The following is a 20,678-nucleotide window of genomic DNA, read 5'->3' as shown; positions in this document are numbered from 1 at the left end:
TTCCAAACATTAGCCTCTGTACCACTACATCCAGCGAAACCCCCTCCATCTATTCTATAGAAATTTAATGGTGAATGAAGGTCTAGCCCTTTTCCCAAGATTATCCTGTGAGTTGGAAATCAAATGTTACCATTTGTCACTAGAATATAAATGAATATAAATAAAAGCTCCTTCAAATGACAAGGAAAACATGTCATCTATTATGAACTGCCTAAATAGTCTAAAGTATGATGGTTAAGGAGGTCAGTTCCACATTATGGATGAAACCTTTTGATTACAAAGGAAATCAGTTTCACACCTTTTCATCTGTTTCTTTTGATGTTTTCCTACATATCTCTTTAACTTTTATAATGATTCAATTTTCACCTCATGTTTGAAAAAATCCTTTGGGCAAAAAGTCCTTCAAGTCTGTAAGTGGGACAGTGGTCTGTATTAACTACACTACACTTATAATTATTACAACTGTACATAGGATAGGTAATTACGCTTAACCAAAGAGTTAATGCACACTGTAACATGGCCCTGGGAACACCTGAAGTAATAAAATGAGTTGAAGATAGTCATGATTAGAAATGTAATGTGGAAATCATGTGATTTCATCAGTGGTGTGTCCCAAAGTCAAAAGATACCTTGCCAGCCATAGATGGCTGTTTAAGGTCTTAGTGATACTGGACAATGCCACTGGCCACCCAGAATATGACATTTTTATGATAAAATAAGATTTTATGTATACTTATCAAGTAGTTACATCGCTAAGTTTCTAAAACCATCAGCAGGTAGAATTTTTTAAATTTGTGGTAGCGCTAGTTTGTTTTGGTCAGGTGATACCCCCCACCCACTATCGGGGGAGTGAGGAACCAACACCGTACGAAAATCAGTTGTTTATGCCCTATTATCCATGTGAGGGGAGGAGCGAGGGCTAAAATCTTATTTTATCATAAAAATATAATTTTTATGTATGCAATTTACCAAGTAGTTACATAGCTGAATCCCACATTGTAGGAGGTGGGATCCATGGATATGCTCATAACTTTTAAAATTTAATAAATACAAAATATATATTTAGTGCTGGCATCCATGCAGATGCTTGTTGGTTCCTTACCTGTTAAAGAGAGCTGAACAGTTGATTACTGCCTCTGGAGGTCGCTCGTCTTAACTCATAGGGACGTGGCAGTATAGCCATGGCTCGTCCTCTAAACACTGGGACCCATGCAGCTAAGGAATGTCCGTGGCTAGCATGGTCAACCAAAGGATACCCTGCCCAGGGCGCTCAATATCACTCAAGTAATGCGAGGCGAACACTGATTTACATTTCCAATACGTTGCTTGTATAATCGAGTCCAAAGAGATTGTGTTTAAACGAGAGAGAGGTTGCCACTGCTCTTACCTTGTGAGCTTTCACCTCAAGTTTATTAAGGTAAATTTCTTTCACTTGTGAATGAGCATCTACAATTACGCTACGTAAGAAGAACACCAGGGCGTTTTTAGACATCGGGCGTGCCGGATTCCTTACCGAACACCATAAACGATCGGAGGGCCCTTAACTTTCTCTGTCCTTTGTAAATAACATTTCAGAGCTCTGACCAGGCAGAGTAACCTGAGAAGAGAAAATCTGCTATTTCTGTTATACTAGTTGTTTTAGAAGACGAAACATTATGCTCTTTACACCAGGCTCTAAACACAGTCCACTTTGCCTGGTAGACTTTACTTGAAGATTCCCTTCTGCACTGAGCAATAGCTCTCGCCGCTTGTCTTGATAACCCCTTTGCTCGTATGAGTTGTCAGACAGTTTTTAAGTGGTTAGGGACAAAGTGGATAGTCCTTGATGGAACCTCCTGAAGTGGGGTTGTCTGAGTAGATCTGTTCTCTAAAGAAGTAACCTTGGCCAATCCACTAGAAGGTCTAAAAGATCTGGGAACCATTCCTGCACTGGCCAGAAAGGAGCAATGAGAGTCATCGAAACGCTGTGATGTGTTCTGAATTTGTTGACGACTTCTCTCACCATCTTGAATGGAGGAAAAGCGTACAAGTCCTTATTCGACCAGTCCAAAAGCATCGGGTCATGGGCTGGTGAACAGTAAAGGGGGAGACGATGGTTTCTTGCTGTGGCAATGCATCTGTCGACCATGCTTTAGGGTCCAGTCCAGGGCTGGTGAACAGTAAAGGGGGAGACGATGGTTTCTTGCTGTGGCAAACAGATCTATCATAGGTTTCCCCCAGAGTTTCCACAATTCTTGGCATACCACTGGGTTCATAATCCATTCCGTGTGAAGTGCTTGCCTCCTGCAGCTCAGTTCCTCGGCGAGTACATTGAATTTTCCCTGAACAAACTTCAGAATTAATGTGGTATGATTCCAATTCGCCCATAACAGCAGGCTCCTTGCTGTCTCGCAAAGAGAAAACGAGTGTGTCCCTCCTTGTTTCCTTATGTACGAGAGCGCTGTCGTGCTGTCCGAATGTATCGCCACTACTTTGTTGCGAACTTCATCCGCGAACTTCAGTAATCCCCAGTGGATGGCGGTCAGTTCCTTCCGATTTATATGCCACTGTTTTTGTTCTGCATTCCAAATGCCTGATAATTCCTTTTTCCCGAAAATCGCTCCCCAACCTTGATCTGATGCGTCTGAAAAGAACACTAGGTTGGGGCTCTGCGGGAGGAGGGATCTCCCTTCTGCAAGTCTGTCTCTTAACTTCCACCATTGCAGGTCCTCCTTTATTCTTGTGTGATACGGAACATAAAAGATTCCGGAAACTTCTTTCTATTCCAGTTTGCTCTGAGGAAGAACAGTAGGTTCCTCATATGCAGTCTCCCTAGTGTCACGAACTGTTCTATTGAGGATAGTGTGCCCCAAAGACTCATCCAATCCTTTGCAGAGCATTCCTGATGGACTAGAAATTTCTCTACCTTCTGTAGGCACGACTCTATTCTTTGTGGGGATGGAAAAGCCCGAAAATTCACTGAGTTGATCCTCATCCCCAAATAGACTAATTCCTGACTGGGGAGTAGCTGCGACTTTCGTCTGTTTATTAACAGTCCTAGATCCTGAACTAAAGTCAGGGTTTTCTGAAGGTCCTCTGTGCAGCTCTCCTTTGTTTTTGACCGGAGAAGCCAATCGTCCAAGTAAAGGGATATCCTTATCCCGACTAGATGTAACCATTTCGCAATGGGAGCTAGCACTCGGGTGAACACTTGTGGTGCGGTCGTAAGCCCGAAACACAGTGCTCTGAACTGGTATAATTTGTCCCTGAAGACAAAACACAGAAACCTCTTTGAGAGTAGGTGTATTGGAATGTGACAATATGAGTCCTCCATATTGATGGAGATCATCCAATCCCCTTGACGGATTGATGAAAGCACAGACTGATTCGTCTCCATCTTGAACTTTGTCTTCTGCACATAATCAGACTGCTTACGTCCAATACGGGTCTCCATCCCCCCGATGACTTGGGGACAATGAACAGATGATTGTAAAAACCTGGGGTAAGTGGTTCTTCTACTAACTCTATTGCTTTCTTTTGCAAAAGGGACAAAACCTCTTCCAAAAGGGCGATGAACTTCTTTGAATTTTATGAATAAGCTGTCAAAGATATCGGAGAGCCTGATAACGGTGGCTTTCTCTTGAACGGAATATCGTATCCTTCTCTTAAAGCCTTTATGATCCAAGGTTCCGCCCTCTTGCTTCCCATTCTTCCCAAAATTGACGGAGTCTCGCTCCTACTGGTGCACGAAGGACTGATACACTAATTCTTGGTCGAGGGGTTGGTTGAGGATTTTTAGATTTAAGGGTGAAACGTGCTCTGCCCCTTGATCTTGGGAAATATCTACTGAATCCCCTGCCCCGAAAAGGTTGTCCTCGGCTGGCTGGCTGGCTGGCGAGGACGTACACTAGGGATATTTTCTCTAGTCAGTTTAGTGGATTGCGAGAGAAGATCCTGTGTTGCTTTCTTCTGCAATTCGGAGGCAACTAGCACTACTGTCTCTTCTGGAAACAGGTGCTTCTTATCCAGGGGCAAATACAACAAGGCAGACTTTTGAGTACGAGATACTCCCTCGGATGTAAAAGAACACCATAGTTCTCTCTTCTTTAGGATGCCTAACATGAAGAGCGAGGCTAGTTCCGCGGAACCGTCTCTAATGCCCTTATCTAAAGAGGAGATCACTCCCGAAATGTCTGTAAAAGCTTCCTCATTCAACATTGAATAGCTCAAGTTTACGTCCCAAGGCTCCTACTATCCAGTCCAGAGTCCAGGAAACTAAACTTCAAATACCCTAAAGATATTCTTATTAGGTGGTCTAATTCTGACACTGTAAACATGATCTTGGCCGAGTTGAAAGTCAACCTTCTCGTTGAGTCAATAAGCGCAGAGAAGTCTCCCTGGGCGGAGGCACCCAAAGAAAGAGCTTTTCCGATTTCGTAACACAAATGTCTCCTCTTTGAAAGACGAGAAGGAGGGAAGCAGAAGTTAACTTTGCCTTGATCCCTCTTATCCTCAAGCCAAAGGTTAATTTCCTTCAATGCTTTTCAAGCCGAAAAGGACAGTACTAGTTTTGGTAATTTCCTGGAGAATGAATCTGAAAAATTTTTTACGAAGTAAAACAGCAAGGCTTTGTAGGCAGTGAGAGAAGATTCTTTATCCTCCTCTTCTCCTTTCTCTTCTTCTTCAGCTGAAGAAATAGGTGATAAAGTCTCTATAGGTTGGATATGGGGCGCCGCAGATTGAATAAAGCCCAAAATGCTGTCTAACTTATTCTGGATGGCTGACAGAGAAGGATTGGGGACAGCCATCACCTGAAGTCCTGTCGGTTAGCCCGAAGCTGAAATTGATGACATAGACATAGACTGTCTGAGTGCTTCATACTGGTCCCTCTGTGCACATGGTTGCATGTATACCTGTGGATGCTCGGGCGCTAGCGGACGCTCGGGTGCTCGTGGATTCTCGGGCGCTAGTGGACGTTCGGGAGCTAGTGGACATTCGGGCGCTAATGGATGCTCGGGCGCTAATGGATGCTGGGTCACAACTGTATTCCTGGGCGCCAACGGACGCTCGGGAGCCAAAGGTTGTTCTAGTGTCGCCGCGGAAGTTCCAGGCGCCAAAGGCTTCTCTGGCGTGCGGGCAAACTGTGGCGTCAATGGGCGATCGGGAGTCGGTGGGTTCTTATATTCCGAACGCTGAACCTGTCTCCCAGGAGTCTCATGAATTACAGGAGAGACTGATGGGAGTCTTACCTGTCCTTCAGCATTACAGGTGTGGACTGGTGCTGAAGACATCTCCGGAAGTTACTCTTCCCTGGACTCTTCACCTCTGAAAGTCTGCCAGAGGAAGACTTTCTTGACAACGACTTAGACTTAGAAGATGCGATCCTCTCACTACGACTTCCCTCTCCTGCCGTATCCTGAGAGAATCTCTCTGGAAAGTCCCATAAACTACATGAAGGCTGTTCTTTTCGGAAAGGGCTAGCCTTTTTACAGGGGACTGGAGAGGGAGACAACTTACAAGCCCTCCTTTTCAATGGACAGGACTCGTCATGGAAACGCCACTGGCGTCTGGGAGAGGACTCCCCGGAGCTGGAAGCACTAGACGACAGCAGTATTCCTTTAGAGATGCCTTTCCAATGGCGCTCTGTTGCAATCTGGGATTTGTGAACTGAATCGCCTGAATGGGCGGCTGCTCGTGAGCAGACCCCACTAACCTCCCTTGGACTACCAGTATGCCTCCTCCCAGGTTCTGGGGAGTTTGACAGGGACCTCCGCCTAGGAGAATCAGTGGGCCGAACAGCCACCTCCTCCACAACACTTGCACTTGCACTCACTTCACCACTTATCTTGTCCATTAGGGTTTTCATGGACGCTCCTAATTTCTTCATTGCTTGAAGCATGATCAAAAATTTCTGATCAACACTTGCCTCTAAATTGGCCACAGCATCGGGTACAGATGTGAGAGAGTCAAGATTAGGACTGGGAATGACACGTGGAGGGGAAGGTTCAAAAAGAGACAAATTATCATTAGACAATTCCTGACTAACTAAGCTTTTTGCTTCAGCTCTAGAAGCCGCTTTTCTCTTTTTATCTCTCTCTAACTTGTTCGTGTAACTAGTCAAGATCTTCCAAGTTCTTTGATCCCAATTAATACATTCCCCACATGTTTGATCTGGTGTACAAGTCTGTCCCTTACAGCCTGTGCAAACTGAATGTGGATCATTACCCGCTTTAGTGATCCTAGTATTGCAGCCTTTACTGCAATACCTAATCCCAGATGAACTAGTGTCTGACATTATGTAGTCCTATTCAAAACTAGTGAATTTCGGTGCAAAAGTATTTAAAACTACCTCAATTCCTAAATAGCTAATCACCAAAATAAAAGCTACCAATATTCCAAGTACTTCACCAAATAACTCCAACAATGAGCGACGGTAAAGAATTCCAAAAATTCCGCTGACTACTGAAAATGTGCTAACAGTACCAGCCGCCAGAAACAACTGATTTTCGTACGGTGTTCATTTCTCACTCCCCCGATAGTGGGCGGGGGTTATCACCTCACCAAAACAAACTAGCGCTACTGCAAATTTCAAAAATTCTAGCTGCCGACGGTTTTAGACACTATACCTATGTAACTACTTGGTAAGTTGCAGACATAAAATCCAAGCGTTCAACATCAAAGGTGTCACCTTGCCTCTAAATACCATGTTTTTAATCCAACCTCTGTATCTGGGGTTATAAGGGTGTTTCCACCCCATTACACTTGATATTCTATGGAAAGCACTGTTCAGGCTATGGAAGATGATCCCACTAAAGAAAATTTAATGAAGTGGAAACTTTATTCAATTGCTGATTCAATAAATATCAACTTATGATCCATGAAAGCTATCATGCCTGAGGAAAAACTCATCATGGAAAGAAAAAACTGGTCAGAATTGATTTACTATGGAGCCTAGCAAAGAAATAATTACAGAATGTTTGACTGGCAATGAAAGTGGGAGGCAAATGACTCCATGATATAAAGCCTGGGAAAATTCAAGATTTAACTGGTAACACCCCAACTAGTTAATAGACAGTAATTTGACAGAGTTGACACTAACAATTATCATATGTCATCCAGCAATACTTTGTGCATTGGTTTTAACTGACAGTGCTTGTCTATACACTTGTGGTGAGCACTAACAGTCAAAATTTTATTAGTGTTGTTGTTCTTCCCCTTAACTGTGTATAGTATCACCATACTATTTGCTAGCCTTAATTATTCTGGATGCTGATATTCCTGACACAAACATACAAGGCACAAGGAGATATGCTCACATTTTTAAAACTAAGGTATATTCACATATATCTCTGAACTGAAAATTGTTCAAGGCTGCCCCCTGATAAACAGTTGCTTTAATGACGCTGGGCACCTACTATGAGATTCAGAGCCTTTGCCCCAGTGTTTTTCCGGAATAACATTTTCTGTGCATTTGACAAAGATATTACTTAGCCATAGCATACATTTGCATTTCTACCCATACATTAGAGTTTTCCGCCAGTGGCGGAAAACTAATGTATGGGTTCATAGTTATATGTGACGTAAGCATACGACGTCTCGACTCCTCCCACTAGGTGATGATGACAAACGGCTATCTGAAATTCTGAATGAATATTCGTACCTTGTCAGGGCATCAAGAATGGTGGATATGATAAGTCATTGTCCCCGTGGTTGCAGGACACCTTTTGTAATTTGATTTGCACAATTGTTTTAAGGTAAGCTTGAACAGGTAAATGAATAATAGGGCCCTCTTTTGGGTAAGAAGTACACCCGGACATCCAAGGCTACCAAGTTTTCATAATTTGTTGACTTCCATAAGGTGCAGAAAGATAATTATATATGCTCTATAAAGCAATAGTTGTTGATTTCTTAGTAAATTATAACTTGCAGAGCATTAAAACTGGCTTTGCAAAAAAAAAAAAAAAAAAAAAAAAAAAAAAAAAAAAAAAAAAAAAAATCCACTGAATGACCTCTATCGGTCCCAGCGCTTGTCTTGAAGTCTATATTCTATAGTCCAATCTAATCCTATGCAACTGTCTGTTTATTACAATGATCGTCACTGTCATATTAGGAAAAATATCAAAAAAGCTACGATGAATGCCAAAGTTTTCTTCACTTTGTTAATTGATTTTTAATTATATAATTTTTCAGTGGAGAAATAGTGATAGAAAGTAATTTCTTGGATTACTTGTGGAAACCCTTTTCTTCAAGGATTCTAGCACTTGACCTCATGGCCTAAATACTACTACTACTACTACTACTACTACTATACTACTACTACTACTACTACTACTACTACTACTACTACTACTAAAGTGTAAACAAGGAGTATTGGTTGTACTTGATTGTTGCCATAAGTGAAGATTTTTTCATGAATCGCCAAGCATCCATCGAGAAGAATGAAAGTTAATGATATCATAAGTTACGTCATTATATCTTTGAAAGACATTCCTCTGAGTTTGCTGGCAATGTCTACAAGAAATCAGCGTTACTCTTATAATTACCAGAATTATGCAACTTTCATAATACAGAATACAGTCAAAAATTAGGGATGGAAGAGACCCTGTGACAAAGTGTCATCTTTGTCAGTTATGTTGATAAAATTTTATTCCACCGGGACACCGGCTGTGAATCTCATAGTAGACAATATTTTGGCCAATAAACGTTAAATACTGTACTCTATTAAAGGACACTTTGTCTATTGGACTAAAAGGTTCCTTACAACAACTCCCACGCTGTACTGGTTTCAGCTCATTACTGGTCTCTTTCCACCAAGCTGTCCAACTTTTTTATCTTGACCTAATTTTCAGTTCTCACTAAAAAATTGACTTCCTAAGTAAAATAATCTTTAGGAAGTCTTGTGATGCAACGCAGTGGCCTCATCAGCCAATTACATAATAAACAATATCAAAATAGGGAAGTATCTTACGATACCCTTGTTTGCCTAATAGTGGAAAATGTCCCTTATCTAATCTAATTAATTTGTCAGGTTTGTATTATGATTGATTGATTGATTGATTATGAAATTTAGGTCTTGGGGACCAAACATCGAAACCCATCAGGATTATTCAGCCCCAGGTTTGTATTATGACATTCTACTTCTAAGGTTATTATAGGAGACATATTTCTTAACAACATAACATTTAACAATTAATTCTTTTATTATATGATGAAGCACTGGCTTGTTTCTGGATTTTGTGTGTGCATATCAAAATAATTCCCAAAGTAGTCTTGGCAATCAAATTATTTAAAAACCTGGTGGCAAGACCTTTAAATGAAACTGTAAAAGACTAAAATTTAAATTGTTTGAGAGTTTGACACTGATATGCAAACTGTTGAGAAAATGTTTACGAATAGTGAGAAGCATGCACAGTACATATGTAAGAGGTAAATTATTACCCCAGTTCTTTTTTGTCTCTTAAAATGCAGTTAGGTTACACATTAAACACACTTCCCACCTAAGTGATTCTATTTTTTTCTTCTAAATATAGTGAATTGCTTTATTTTATTTCTATTGTGATCAGTACACAAAAAAATTAAATATAGGACTCATTAATTTTTATGTTCACTGAATTAATAAAAAAAATTAAATAACACACCTCTTAAATACTGTGCATAAACACTTTTACAGATTTCAATATAGGCGTCAAGAATACTACAGTGATGTACATACAAAGAATGACTTACTTTAATCCGGGAACCAGCATCATTCCTTACTGCTGAATTTGCTTTATCTTTTGAAACTGGGGTACATCTAAACATTGCTAACCCTGAAAGTTTAGATGAGTTTTAGTTGTCTACCTACATGAACACATTAAATCTAGGGATGTCTTGAACAAAAATGTAAAACTTTCATTAAATTTTCAGAATACTGTATATACATAATAGTATAGCACAAAATTAGTTGTTTTTACAACTTTCTGATAAATAAGTACAACCTAAGACAAGAAAATCAAATATATTAAAAATTCTTAAGAAAATGTATTATACATAGTACGTATCTATAAAATTTCTTGTGTATGTGATTTGTCAAACTTCAGTTTGCTGATTTGTCAAGATTATCAAATATTAAAATCAATGAACTTGGAAAAACAAAGTATTTTTAAAAAACAATAAACAAAATGAAAAACTACAATATGTTGTATAAGCTGAAGTTATGACACTTCAATGCACCTTAGTACAGGCAGTCCCGGGTTACGACAGGTTCAGCTTACAACATTCCGAGGTTAAGGCACTTTTCAATTATATTCATCAGAAATTATTTCCAGGTCCAGGGTTACGGCGCCTACAACGCTGATCTGGCAGAAGAAATGACACCAGAAATGCAAAATAATCAATATTTGAAGGGTTTTTTTTATGGAAAATGCAATGAGAATGCAGTTTACAGAGTTTTTAATGCACCCAAAGCATAAAAAGTAAGGTTTTCTTAGGATTTTTGATGATGTTCCGGCTTTTGACTATTTTCGGCTTACGACGTGTCTCAAGAACAGAACCCCCGTCGTAACCCGGGGACTGCCTGTAATCATATACTTACTACAACATGAAAGCCAAAACAAAGCCTGGGTAATGCTGCCAGCTTGAAATATGTTTTTATTTTAAAACTCACATATTATTATGTTTTGTTACCATACAGATATTTCAGTAAAGGTAAAACCCCCAGTAGGGCTGAACAGTGAACTATAGAACTGGAATATTTTGGCGTAGGTGTAGCCATAACTTAGGTGCCTCCCTGTAGGCTATCTGTAAACTTTGGGTCTAAACTTACTGGATCTAAATACTGTAAAAGAAAAAAAAATTTTTTTCCAAGATTTTGCTGGTGAAGAGTGGGATGCATCTTCGAGCCAAGAGCATCTTTAACACAGTAAAATATGGTACATTGTTTCTCAAGTTCACTGATTTTAATATTAAATACATGTACTATGTATACTTTTCTGAAGTCTGATATACCAGCAAACAAAAAAACTTGAACAGATGACAGCATAAAGTATGCAAAATATGCTGTCTGGCTGTGTTGCATAAGAAATTTTCTTGCCCAACACTGCACTTGGATACATCAGAAATAAGAAGTAACCTTTTATTGCAGTTACACTTTTTGAAACACAGCATGAACATGACATCCCAAATATAACAAAATAATATAGACTAAAGATAAAAATACTCAAAATATATTTCCTGCAAATAAGAAAATAATTTTAATCCTCAAAGCCTGAAAATATTTTAGCCACTGTTACCAAGTATAAAATACTCAACAGCAAACTTCTGAAGGCAAAATCATAAAAAATATTACAAAATTTCCAATTTGATTACAATATTCTTGCTTTACTACAATTTACCAGTAAACCTTTTAACTTATCACAAATTTACATTGCCAGTTAATAATATTCCTTTAAAGTTAGAGAAGTTTGACAAGAGCAAAAATCCCATTGTAATATTGATAAACAACAATTAGTAATGATGATTTCGTTAACTCATCTATACTGTAATCTGCCGACAAGGAAAGAAATCTTTGTAACTACAGGTTAGTACATGTATTCTTTTGCTTTTATGATACTTAGTTTATTTACTATATTATACACTTTATACAAAGGTCATATACAGGAGTTCTGATTTCTGTTAAACAAAGATAACCTTGTTCTGGGGTTTGGGACAAGCTGATGAAATGCGTAACCTTCAGCCTCTAAGATACAAAGTAAATTTCTGAGACTGAAGGATAGCTATGACAGGAAATAAGATAAATTTATTCTAAAAAAAACTACCTACATATTCCTCAGACAGGAGGGTACTATGAACTTAATGCAATTTGGATTAAGATTTTTTTTGTACTTTAGTTTTAATTTCTTTAATACTGTACTAGTATTATTTTTTTATTACAGTATTTTACTACAACTATTTTATCCATTATGTTATTTCTTAAATGTTATTGTTATCTACCAGTGACATCTCCATGAAAGCAAATTCTTTGGGTCACTGAAATCTCTTACTTTCTACCTCATAGCAATTTAAGACCTGTGTTTTATAAAAAAACAGACGATGTGACCCATGATCCCAGTGTTTTCCATGGTTGCTAGATCTTCAGTATACACTTTTAAAGTAAATTTTTTTTTTTTTTTTTGCTGTTACCCATATTTACCAGAACCTATGCTCAATGAAACTGAATTTTTATTACTTTCAAGATGTTAAAGATTTCATTAAAACTTTTTTTTTTTTTATCTTATTTGAAAAGAATCTAAAATCGTCCGTATATCTCTTAGTTCATGTTCATTGTTAGATAATACCAAATACCCTGCAGCAAGGTCTCATTAAGTTGAGAGAAGTGAGCATCAAGAGTCATTAATCATAAGTATCTAGGCTCAATACGTAATATGTTGATGCAGTGGGCGATGTGGAGAGAGAATTTAACCACTGAAATTCAAGCCAAATGGAACTCTGCAACAAGAAAGTCCCTATATGTGTGAAGGGCAAGATACACAATGGGGGGGGGGGGGGGGGGGTTTAGATCTAATGTGTTATTTGGGATAAAAGGGTACCACGGGAAAAAATAAACAAACAAATTAGACCTGTCAGAAATGAAGATGCTCATATGGATGAGTGGAGTGATGAGAAAAGATACTGACATGTCAAAGAAACCCAAGTCAAGATTAACATAGTCTGGGCACCTGATAAGGAATGGAGATCATGTTGTAATCATCCCATGAAGTTGAGATAAAACTATGAGAAGATGAAGAAATTGCACTCAAGAAGACAAGTGAAGCAAGAATAAACAAAATGTAGACAGAACATAAAAAAAACTGAATTAAGATAAGATGCGAGTAGTAATTAATTTACTCGGTGAAGTGTGACTAAAACAATATCAGTTCGATTCATGCTTCACTCTGGTGAACCTCACCCACCTTCATCTGGCCAGATGGTGTTTGGTCACTTAATAAAATACTGCAACAGAAGTTTATTACAACTATAAAATAAAGGGCTGTAATTGTTTATTAACTTATCTAGTACAGAATCATACAAGAACTAACCTTTTCCATCAGCCTCATTATCAGTGTGTTTTCCATCCATCATCGAAACCACACTATCACAGCCTCCAAGAGTGACATCTCCATGAAAGCCCTTTGGCTTCATAATTTTCCCTTCAAATGAAATATGCATTTTTCCATCCTTTACAGACTCTTTGGGACAGGCATTAAACCTAGCACTTTGTGGTTGGTCTTCAATTGCTGTCTCTGGTAAATTGGAACATGAAGAGCTTCCAATATCTTCAATATCACCAAATAGATCATTTAATATATGACCATCCTTTTGCTTTTTATCTTTACCGAAATCCTGTCTTGCCTTCATTTTTTTCTTATCAATTTTCAATACAAAGTCTGCAGTCCCGTCAATTTCCAGTTTCGCATCTGTGCATTTTGATAACAAACCGTTATCTGTTTTTTCACTTTCCTTAACAGCACTACAATCACCCTTTTCTTCATTTTTCTTTTCAAATAATAATGAGCCTTTGGATGAAGACTTTCTACCAACCCCATTATTCTTTGAATTGTCCACTTTGATAACATAATCATTCCCAAATGTGGGCATTTCCCAAAAGTCTGTCCCATTATCTTTGCTTATAAGGTTTTCCAACTGAGATAGTGTTTGTTTATATTTTTCAGGAATCTTTACTTTCACCTTTTCATCAAGGCTTTCACTCAGTTCCCTTTCCTTCATAGGAAGTTTCTTCACAGCATCTAATTCCTCTTCATTACTATTATATTTTAACAATGTTTCTTCTTTACCCTTCGAAGGAACTTTTCCACATAAATCTGAATCTTTCCCTTTACTGCTCTGAATTTCACTCAAGTAAGAATCGGATCTAATTCTCTGGTTTACATGATTTTGGCTTTCTGACTCCTTGCTATTTGTATGATGCTTTTTATGTAAATCTGACTTTGATTCCTTTTTAGCATTTACATAGTTATCATTATCACTAGCTTTCAACTTCCTTTCTTTTGTAGTATGCTTTCCACCCAAAATGGGATTTAATTCCTTTTCACTTATACCAAATTTCTCATGACTGGCCGAATAGGATTCCCTTCTGCTTACATATTTATCACCCTCTGCTCCATTTTCCAATGCCTTCCTGCCTATTATATGATTTTTTTGTTCCCTTTCCTTGTCCTTTCCATTATTGTTTCTAGAAAAATGTTCATTTCTTCTTTTATCAAATTTTTCCATTTCTTCCACTTCTAATTTCTTAATACTATGCTTTGTTTGTGAATCACCTTCCATTTTTAATTCCTTTTCTTCTGAAACATGTTTTGTCCAAGAAACTCTGTCCTTACCTTCAAAATCTTTTTCAGTAGGAGCTGTAGCTGTAGGAAGTTTATTGACATCAGCACAACCTATAATGACTTTGTTATTTTCTTGAGATTTTTTAATCTTAATTTCTGTTTCATTGATTGTAAATGAATGGTACATGCTTCCACATACTGGGTCATATTCTTCTGCCTCATGTTCACTGATAGCACTTTTCACGTTCTTATGATGACTAGAATTACCTCCATTATTACCTGTGCCTTTAGGGTTGGTTTTACCAGATTTATTCTTTACAATTTCATGTCTATAATCCAATACTTCATCAGGATTTGAGTTACTATCACTGTCATTACCAAACAATAATTCTGTCTTAGATTTCTTTGAAGTTTTTGAATACTTGACTCTCTCCTCCTCAAGATCTCCATCATATTCAGTATGTACTTTACATTCCTTCGTTTCCAAGTTGGTGGTTGTTCCATATTCAAACTCCCCAAACAATGCTGACATTTTGGTTTTCTTAAATACAGGTAATTTTATAGAACTCTTCCCAGTCCTTTCGTAATCATCCTTATCAGGTATTTTATTAATAATATTTTTTTTTTGGTCTTGTTTATCATCTTCTGGGACCATCATACTTCCACTACAGGAATTTTCCTTTTGCACTATTTCTTTGCAATTTTTATCCAGCTCTACTTCACTATTAGGTTCCCCTTCATTATTAAGACAATGTCCAAGTATGCTGACAGAAACATCATTCACATCACTTAAAGATTCTTCTTGCCGCTGACCTTCAACTGCATCACTTACCCCATGACAAGTTATGCCTTGAGACGGATTCTGTTGCTCAAGATTATCCACTGAAGAGTGGCAGCCATTCTCATGTACAAAGGTTTCCAAATTTCTGGACATGGTACTTTCTTTTGAAAATGATTTATCTTGAATATTTTTGGAATTATTCTGGACTTCAGTACCTGATGTTATTGGGTTGTTTTTATATACCATACAATTGTTCTTGGTTATAATACTGTCATTAGAATTGAAATAACCAAAACTCCACTGAGATCTACCTAAAGAATGACTGGACTCCCCTTTGGACCTTGCATGTAGGTTATGAGATCTTGAAATATGAGACTTCCGATCATGAGATTTATATATCGAAGAGGATGGTGATCTTCTCTCTCTTCTGTTTTCTCTTTCAGGAGATCTATTCCTTCTGTGAGGAGATCGATCTCTACTATGATATTTTTCATAGCTTTCACGCTTACTGTGATAACCTCTATGATCCCTCTTTTCCTTCCATCTAGATGATACATAGCTTTTATCCTTACTGTTATAAGAACATGATGGTTCATAATGACTGCTGTTTCCCCGTGATGAATGATGTCTGTCATGATGAGAATATCTGGAATGGTTATGCGTATATTTGTTATGATCATCCTTTTTATGCCAATCACTTGCCCTTTTGTAACTATGCTTGTCCTCATAACTACAGCCATGTTTCTCTTTATAACTTGAAGAGTGATGCAATGCCCTAGTTGGTGATCTTTGTCTTTCTGAGGAAGAAGATTGTTTATCTCCATCTGAATCTTCTTTCTTGTGTAATTCCTTGCAAGGCTCTGAACTTGAACCCTCATTAGAACAGGATGCTAAACTTTCTTTCTCTGGTGATTTTCTTTGAGATGGCAGAGGCTCCAACAAGAGTGAATCAGTTTCTTGAAATACATTACATGAAATATTAGCATCAGGTTGCTTTATTAATTTCCTATCATTTGTTAATAGAAGTTTCTTGGAAGATGAAAAAGCAATTGTCTGGTTTTCTAAGATGCCACTAAGCAAATCATTATCTGTTTCTTCTGAATGTATGTTAACAATCTCCAGAACTCTGTTCTTCACTCGTCCTGAGTAGGAAGTATGCGGAATGAAAGCAACATCGCGAAGGTGACGTGCTGCTTCTGCCTTTCGCTGGGCTGGTAAACGAGCAGATTTGTGTGTTGCTCCCGCCAATAGCTTATCAGCATATCTATCTACCCTGTTCAGTAATTTGAGTTGATTAGTTTATGCATCTTACCAAAGGCTACTCTACAGAAAAAATATTACAGAGTTAAAATAACTTATTCATTTCTCTTTGGAGTATCAACAGCTTTGGATATTGGTGTAGTGAATGATGCCTCTCAAATGTAGACTATTTAAAGGTAGGTTCTGTGAAGTTTTGGCTATCCTAATGTATACTGGTTGCAAAGTTAAGATTTAGTTTCTACAAAAATACAAATCATGTTTTGGAATTTTAACTATACTACCTCCAACACAAAAGAGAACTAAAAAAAATATTAAGTGAGAATGACTGAAATGAAAACTTACGTGTGTTCTGCATCAATATCATTATCTTCTTCAATGAAAAATCTGAACCGTTCTAATTGTGATACTGGTGGTCTTGTGTCCTCTAACTCTCCAGAAGAAATCTGTACAGAATATGTAATACTTTAAATAAACCATAATTTCAATACCTGTAATATTGGTTTATTTCAATACCCGTATTATTAACTAAATTATCTTGAGTTGAGGAAAATGAAATTGTTAAGATACAATAAAGTTTTACACATACTTACCTGGCAGATATATACTTAGCTTATGTCTCTGACGTCCGACAGAATTCAAAACTCGCGGCACACGCTACAGGTAGGTCAGGTGATCACCCCCTACCACCGCTGGGTGGCAGTAATAGGAATCATTCCCGTTTTCTGACAGAATTTTTCTTCCCCCTATCTCCTGAGGGGAGGATGGGTGGGCCATTAAACGTATATATCTGCCAGGTAAGTATGTGTAAAACTTTATTGTATCTTAACAATTTCATTTTTACACATGCAACTTACCCGGCAGATATATACTTAGCTGATTGGCACCCTTGGAGGAGGGTAAGAGATAGTTACTCAATATGAATAGCAATTCAAAAAACAGGGAAAACAACTTTTGTTGTAGGTACTATAAATAAACTTAAATACCTTGATTCCTACCTTATTGGGCAGAAGACTTCATGAGTACTGTCTATGAGTCTGCTTGCCTCAAGAGTTCCAGTGAGGATGAGACCTGTCACTGAGAACTCTTCTGGATCATGTCAATGGGGGCTAGCCCGCTTACTCGACAGCGCCTTATTTGGATCGTACCAATGGGGCCTATCCCACTTACATGGTAGAGCCTACACCTTTGTCGTATAAACGGGGACTAACCCTCTTAAGACAGAGCCTAGGTCCAAAACATTACAAGGAGCATGAAAACAACCAATCTCGACCACCTGACCACACTACTTTGTTATACACTACGAATTGAAAGTGGTACTTTTCCCTGACCACTTTCAATCGACCATAAAAACAACACCACAAGATTAAAATTCCTAATCTATCTAAACTAAGCTAGATTGGTTTCAGCCCCCTGTCCCAGCACCGAATCCGCAGACACGTAAGGTCCGAGAGAGAAGCACTTATCATAAGTTACACGTACATCTCTCAAATAGTTAGACGCAAACACAGAATTGCATCTCCAATATGTGGATCCAATTAAGTCGTTTATCGACATATTCTTGTGGAAAGCTAATGAGGTTGCTACGGCTCTGACCTCATGCGCTTTAACTCTCAGCTGCCTGAGATATTCCTCTTCACAGGTAATATGTGCTTCTTTAATAATCTCTCTGATAAAGAATGCCTGTGCATTCTTTGACATCGTTCTTCTCGGATCTCTTACCGAGCACCAAAGGCTCTCTGAGTTCCCTCCCATTTGTTTTTTCCTCTCTAGATAGAACTTGAGGATCCTTACCGGACACAAGGTTCTCTCTATCTCTCTCCCTACCAGGGAAGTCAATCCTTTAACTTCAAACGTCCTTGGCCAAGGCTTAGAAGGATTCTCATTTTTTGCTAAAAATAGGGGTTTAAATGAACACACTGCAGAATCCTTCCTGAAGCCCACTGTGCCTTCTAAAGCCTGGAGTTCACTTATCCTTTTAGCTGATGCTAATGCAAAGAGGAAAATCGATTTTCTAGTCAAGTCTCTAAACGATGAGTTATTGGGAGGTTCAAATTTCTCTGACATGAGAAACCTTAGTACCACATCCAGGTTCCAGCTGGGTGGTCTGGCTGTCTTGGACTTCGAAGTCTCAATGATTTAATCAAATCGTGTAAATCTTTGTCATCCGTGATGTTTAGTCCTGTATGTCTAAACACCAAAGAAAGCATACTTTTATAACCTTTTATAGTCGAGACTGCAAGGTTACATTTTAGTCTCAAATATAAAAGGAAATCTGCTATTTCCGTCACAGAGGTACTGGAAGAGGATACATTCTGATTCCTGGCCCACCTTCGGAACACTTCCCACTTCGACTGGTACACGCGTATAGTTGACGGTCTCCTGGCCCTTGCAATTGCCTTTGCAGCCGCGCGTGAAAACCCCTTCGCTCTGACGAGTCCTTCGACAGTCTGAAGGCAGTCAGACCGAGCGCAGGGAGGTTTTTGTGGTATCTGTCGAAGTGGGGCTGTCTGAGAAGATCGTTCCGTAAAGGAAGGTACCTTGGAAAATCTATCATCCATTCCAGTACCTCTGTGAACCACTCTTGAGCTGGCCAAAATGGGGCGATTAGGGTCAATTTCGCTCCTTTCGTCAGAACAAACTTCCTTATGACGTTTCCTATGATCTTGAAAGGAGGAAAAGCATAGCCGTCTATTCCTTCCCAATTTAGGAGGAGGCCGTCTATCGCTACTGCTCTTGGATCTGAAATCGGAGAGCAGTAGTTCTCCAGCCTGGCATTCCAATGAGTTGCAAACAGGTCTATGTTTGACCTTCCCCATAGGCTCCAAATTTGATTGCAGACCTCTGAGTGTAGAGTCCACTCCGTGGAAATGACTTGATCTCTCCTGCTCAACAAGTCTGCTCTGACGTTTTTCTCGCCTTGTATAAACCTCGTCAAGAGTGTGATGTTCCGCTCCTTTGACCATAGAAGCTCTTTCGCCTTCTTGTACAGTGAGAGGGAGTGAGTCCCCCCCTGTTTTCTTATGTAGGCTAGAGCTGTCGTGTTGTCCGAATTTACCTGCAACACTGAGTTCACGACTTGGGCTTCCCACTGCCTGAGAGCTAGATGCATTGCCACTAACTCTTTCTCGTTGATGTGCCAGGACACCTGTTCCCCACTCCAGGTGCCTGACACTTCTCTCGGGCCCAACGTCGCCCCCCATCCCGTCTCCGATGCGTCTGTAAACAACACTAGGGAGGGGTTCGGTAACTGCAGCGATAGTCCCTCGTTCAGTCTGCCTGGTTCTAACCACAGCTGAGGCTTCCTTTATACCTCTGGACAGAGGAAAAGATTCCCACAGATCCTGATTCTTCTGGTCCCAATTCTCCTTCAAGAAGAATTGAAGAGGTCTTATGTGAAGCCCCCCTAGAGAAACGAACTGTTCCAACGAGGAGAGGGTCCCCAGAAGACTCATCCATTCCCTCGCGGAACACTGTTCTTTCTCTAGCTCTAGAAAGGTCTTCACTTTTAGAATGCACCGTTCCTGTCTTTCTATGGACGGAAACACTTGAAAACCCCGAGAATCCATCAGAATGCCCAGATAGACAATGCTTTGCTGGGATCCATCTGGGATTTCCCGAGTTCACTAACAGTCCCCCAGAGACTGAGTCAAGTCCAACGTCGACCTTAGGTCCTCCAGACACTGATCCCTGGATTGCGAGCGAATTAACCAATCGTCGAGATACAGCGATATCCTTATTCCTTTTAAATGTAGCCAATGTGCTACATTTTTCATCAATCCCGTGAAAACTTGGGGAGCTGTGGAAAGACCGAAACAAAGGGCGCGAAACTGAAATACTTGGCCCTGTATCATAAATCTTAGATACCTTCTGGACGAGGGATGGATGGGTACATGAAAGTAGGCATCTTGCAGATCCAATGACACCATCCAATCCCCTTGTCTTAGCGCTGAAAGAACTGACGACGTCGTCTCCATCGTGAACGTTGTTTTGATCACAAAGTGATTTAGAGCGCTTACGTCCAGCACTGGTCTCACTCCCGAGGCTTTTGGTACCAGAAAGAGGCGATTGTAAAATCCTGGAGAATGAATGTCTAATACCTTTTCTATAGCCTTCTTTTCTAGCATCTGTTGCACCAGATGTAACAGTGCTTGGTTTTTTAAAGGATCTCTGTATCTTGCCGCTAACTCCCTTGGAGTGGAGGTTAAGGGCGGTTTTTCCCTGAAGGGGATCAGGTATCCTCTCTCGAGGATCGAGAGGGACCAGTTGTCCGCCCCTCTCTGAGCCCAGACTTTTGCGAACCTCAAAAGTCTGGCTCCTACTGGAGTCTGGAGGACTCCTGTCTCACTGCGGCT

The 20,678-nt window shown here is 39.4% G+C and overlaps 1 protein-coding gene across 3 annotated transcripts in view; it reads right to left on the bottom strand.

Annotated features, from left to right (window-relative positions):
• Positions 1-20,678, bottom strand: part of LOC135217089 (E3 ubiquitin-protein ligase RBBP6-like) — a 181,909-nt gene that overhangs the window by 28,005 nt on the left and 133,226 nt on the right. For all 3 annotated transcript variants that reach the window (XM_064252774.1, XM_064252773.1, XM_064252772.1), the window contains exons 7-9: positions 16,669-16,769; positions 13,035-16,339; positions 9,706-9,788 (exon numbers count right to left, since the gene is read on the bottom strand). In XM_064252774.1, the coding sequence (XP_064108844.1) occupies positions 9,706-9,788; positions 13,035-16,339; positions 16,669-16,769 (3,489 nt within the window). The remainder of the gene's footprint in view (positions 1-9,705; positions 9,789-13,034; positions 16,340-16,668; positions 16,770-20,678) is intronic.

The sequence above is a fragment of the Macrobrachium nipponense genome, chromosome 7 (genome assembly GCF_015104395.2).
Source record: "Macrobrachium nipponense isolate FS-2020 chromosome 7, ASM1510439v2, whole genome shotgun sequence".
Taxonomy (NCBI): Eukaryota; Metazoa; Arthropoda; class Malacostraca; order Decapoda; family Palaemonidae; genus Macrobrachium; species Macrobrachium nipponense.
The sequence above is the reverse complement of the archived record's forward strand: the minus strand, read 5'-3'. Positions and strand labels throughout refer to the sequence as shown.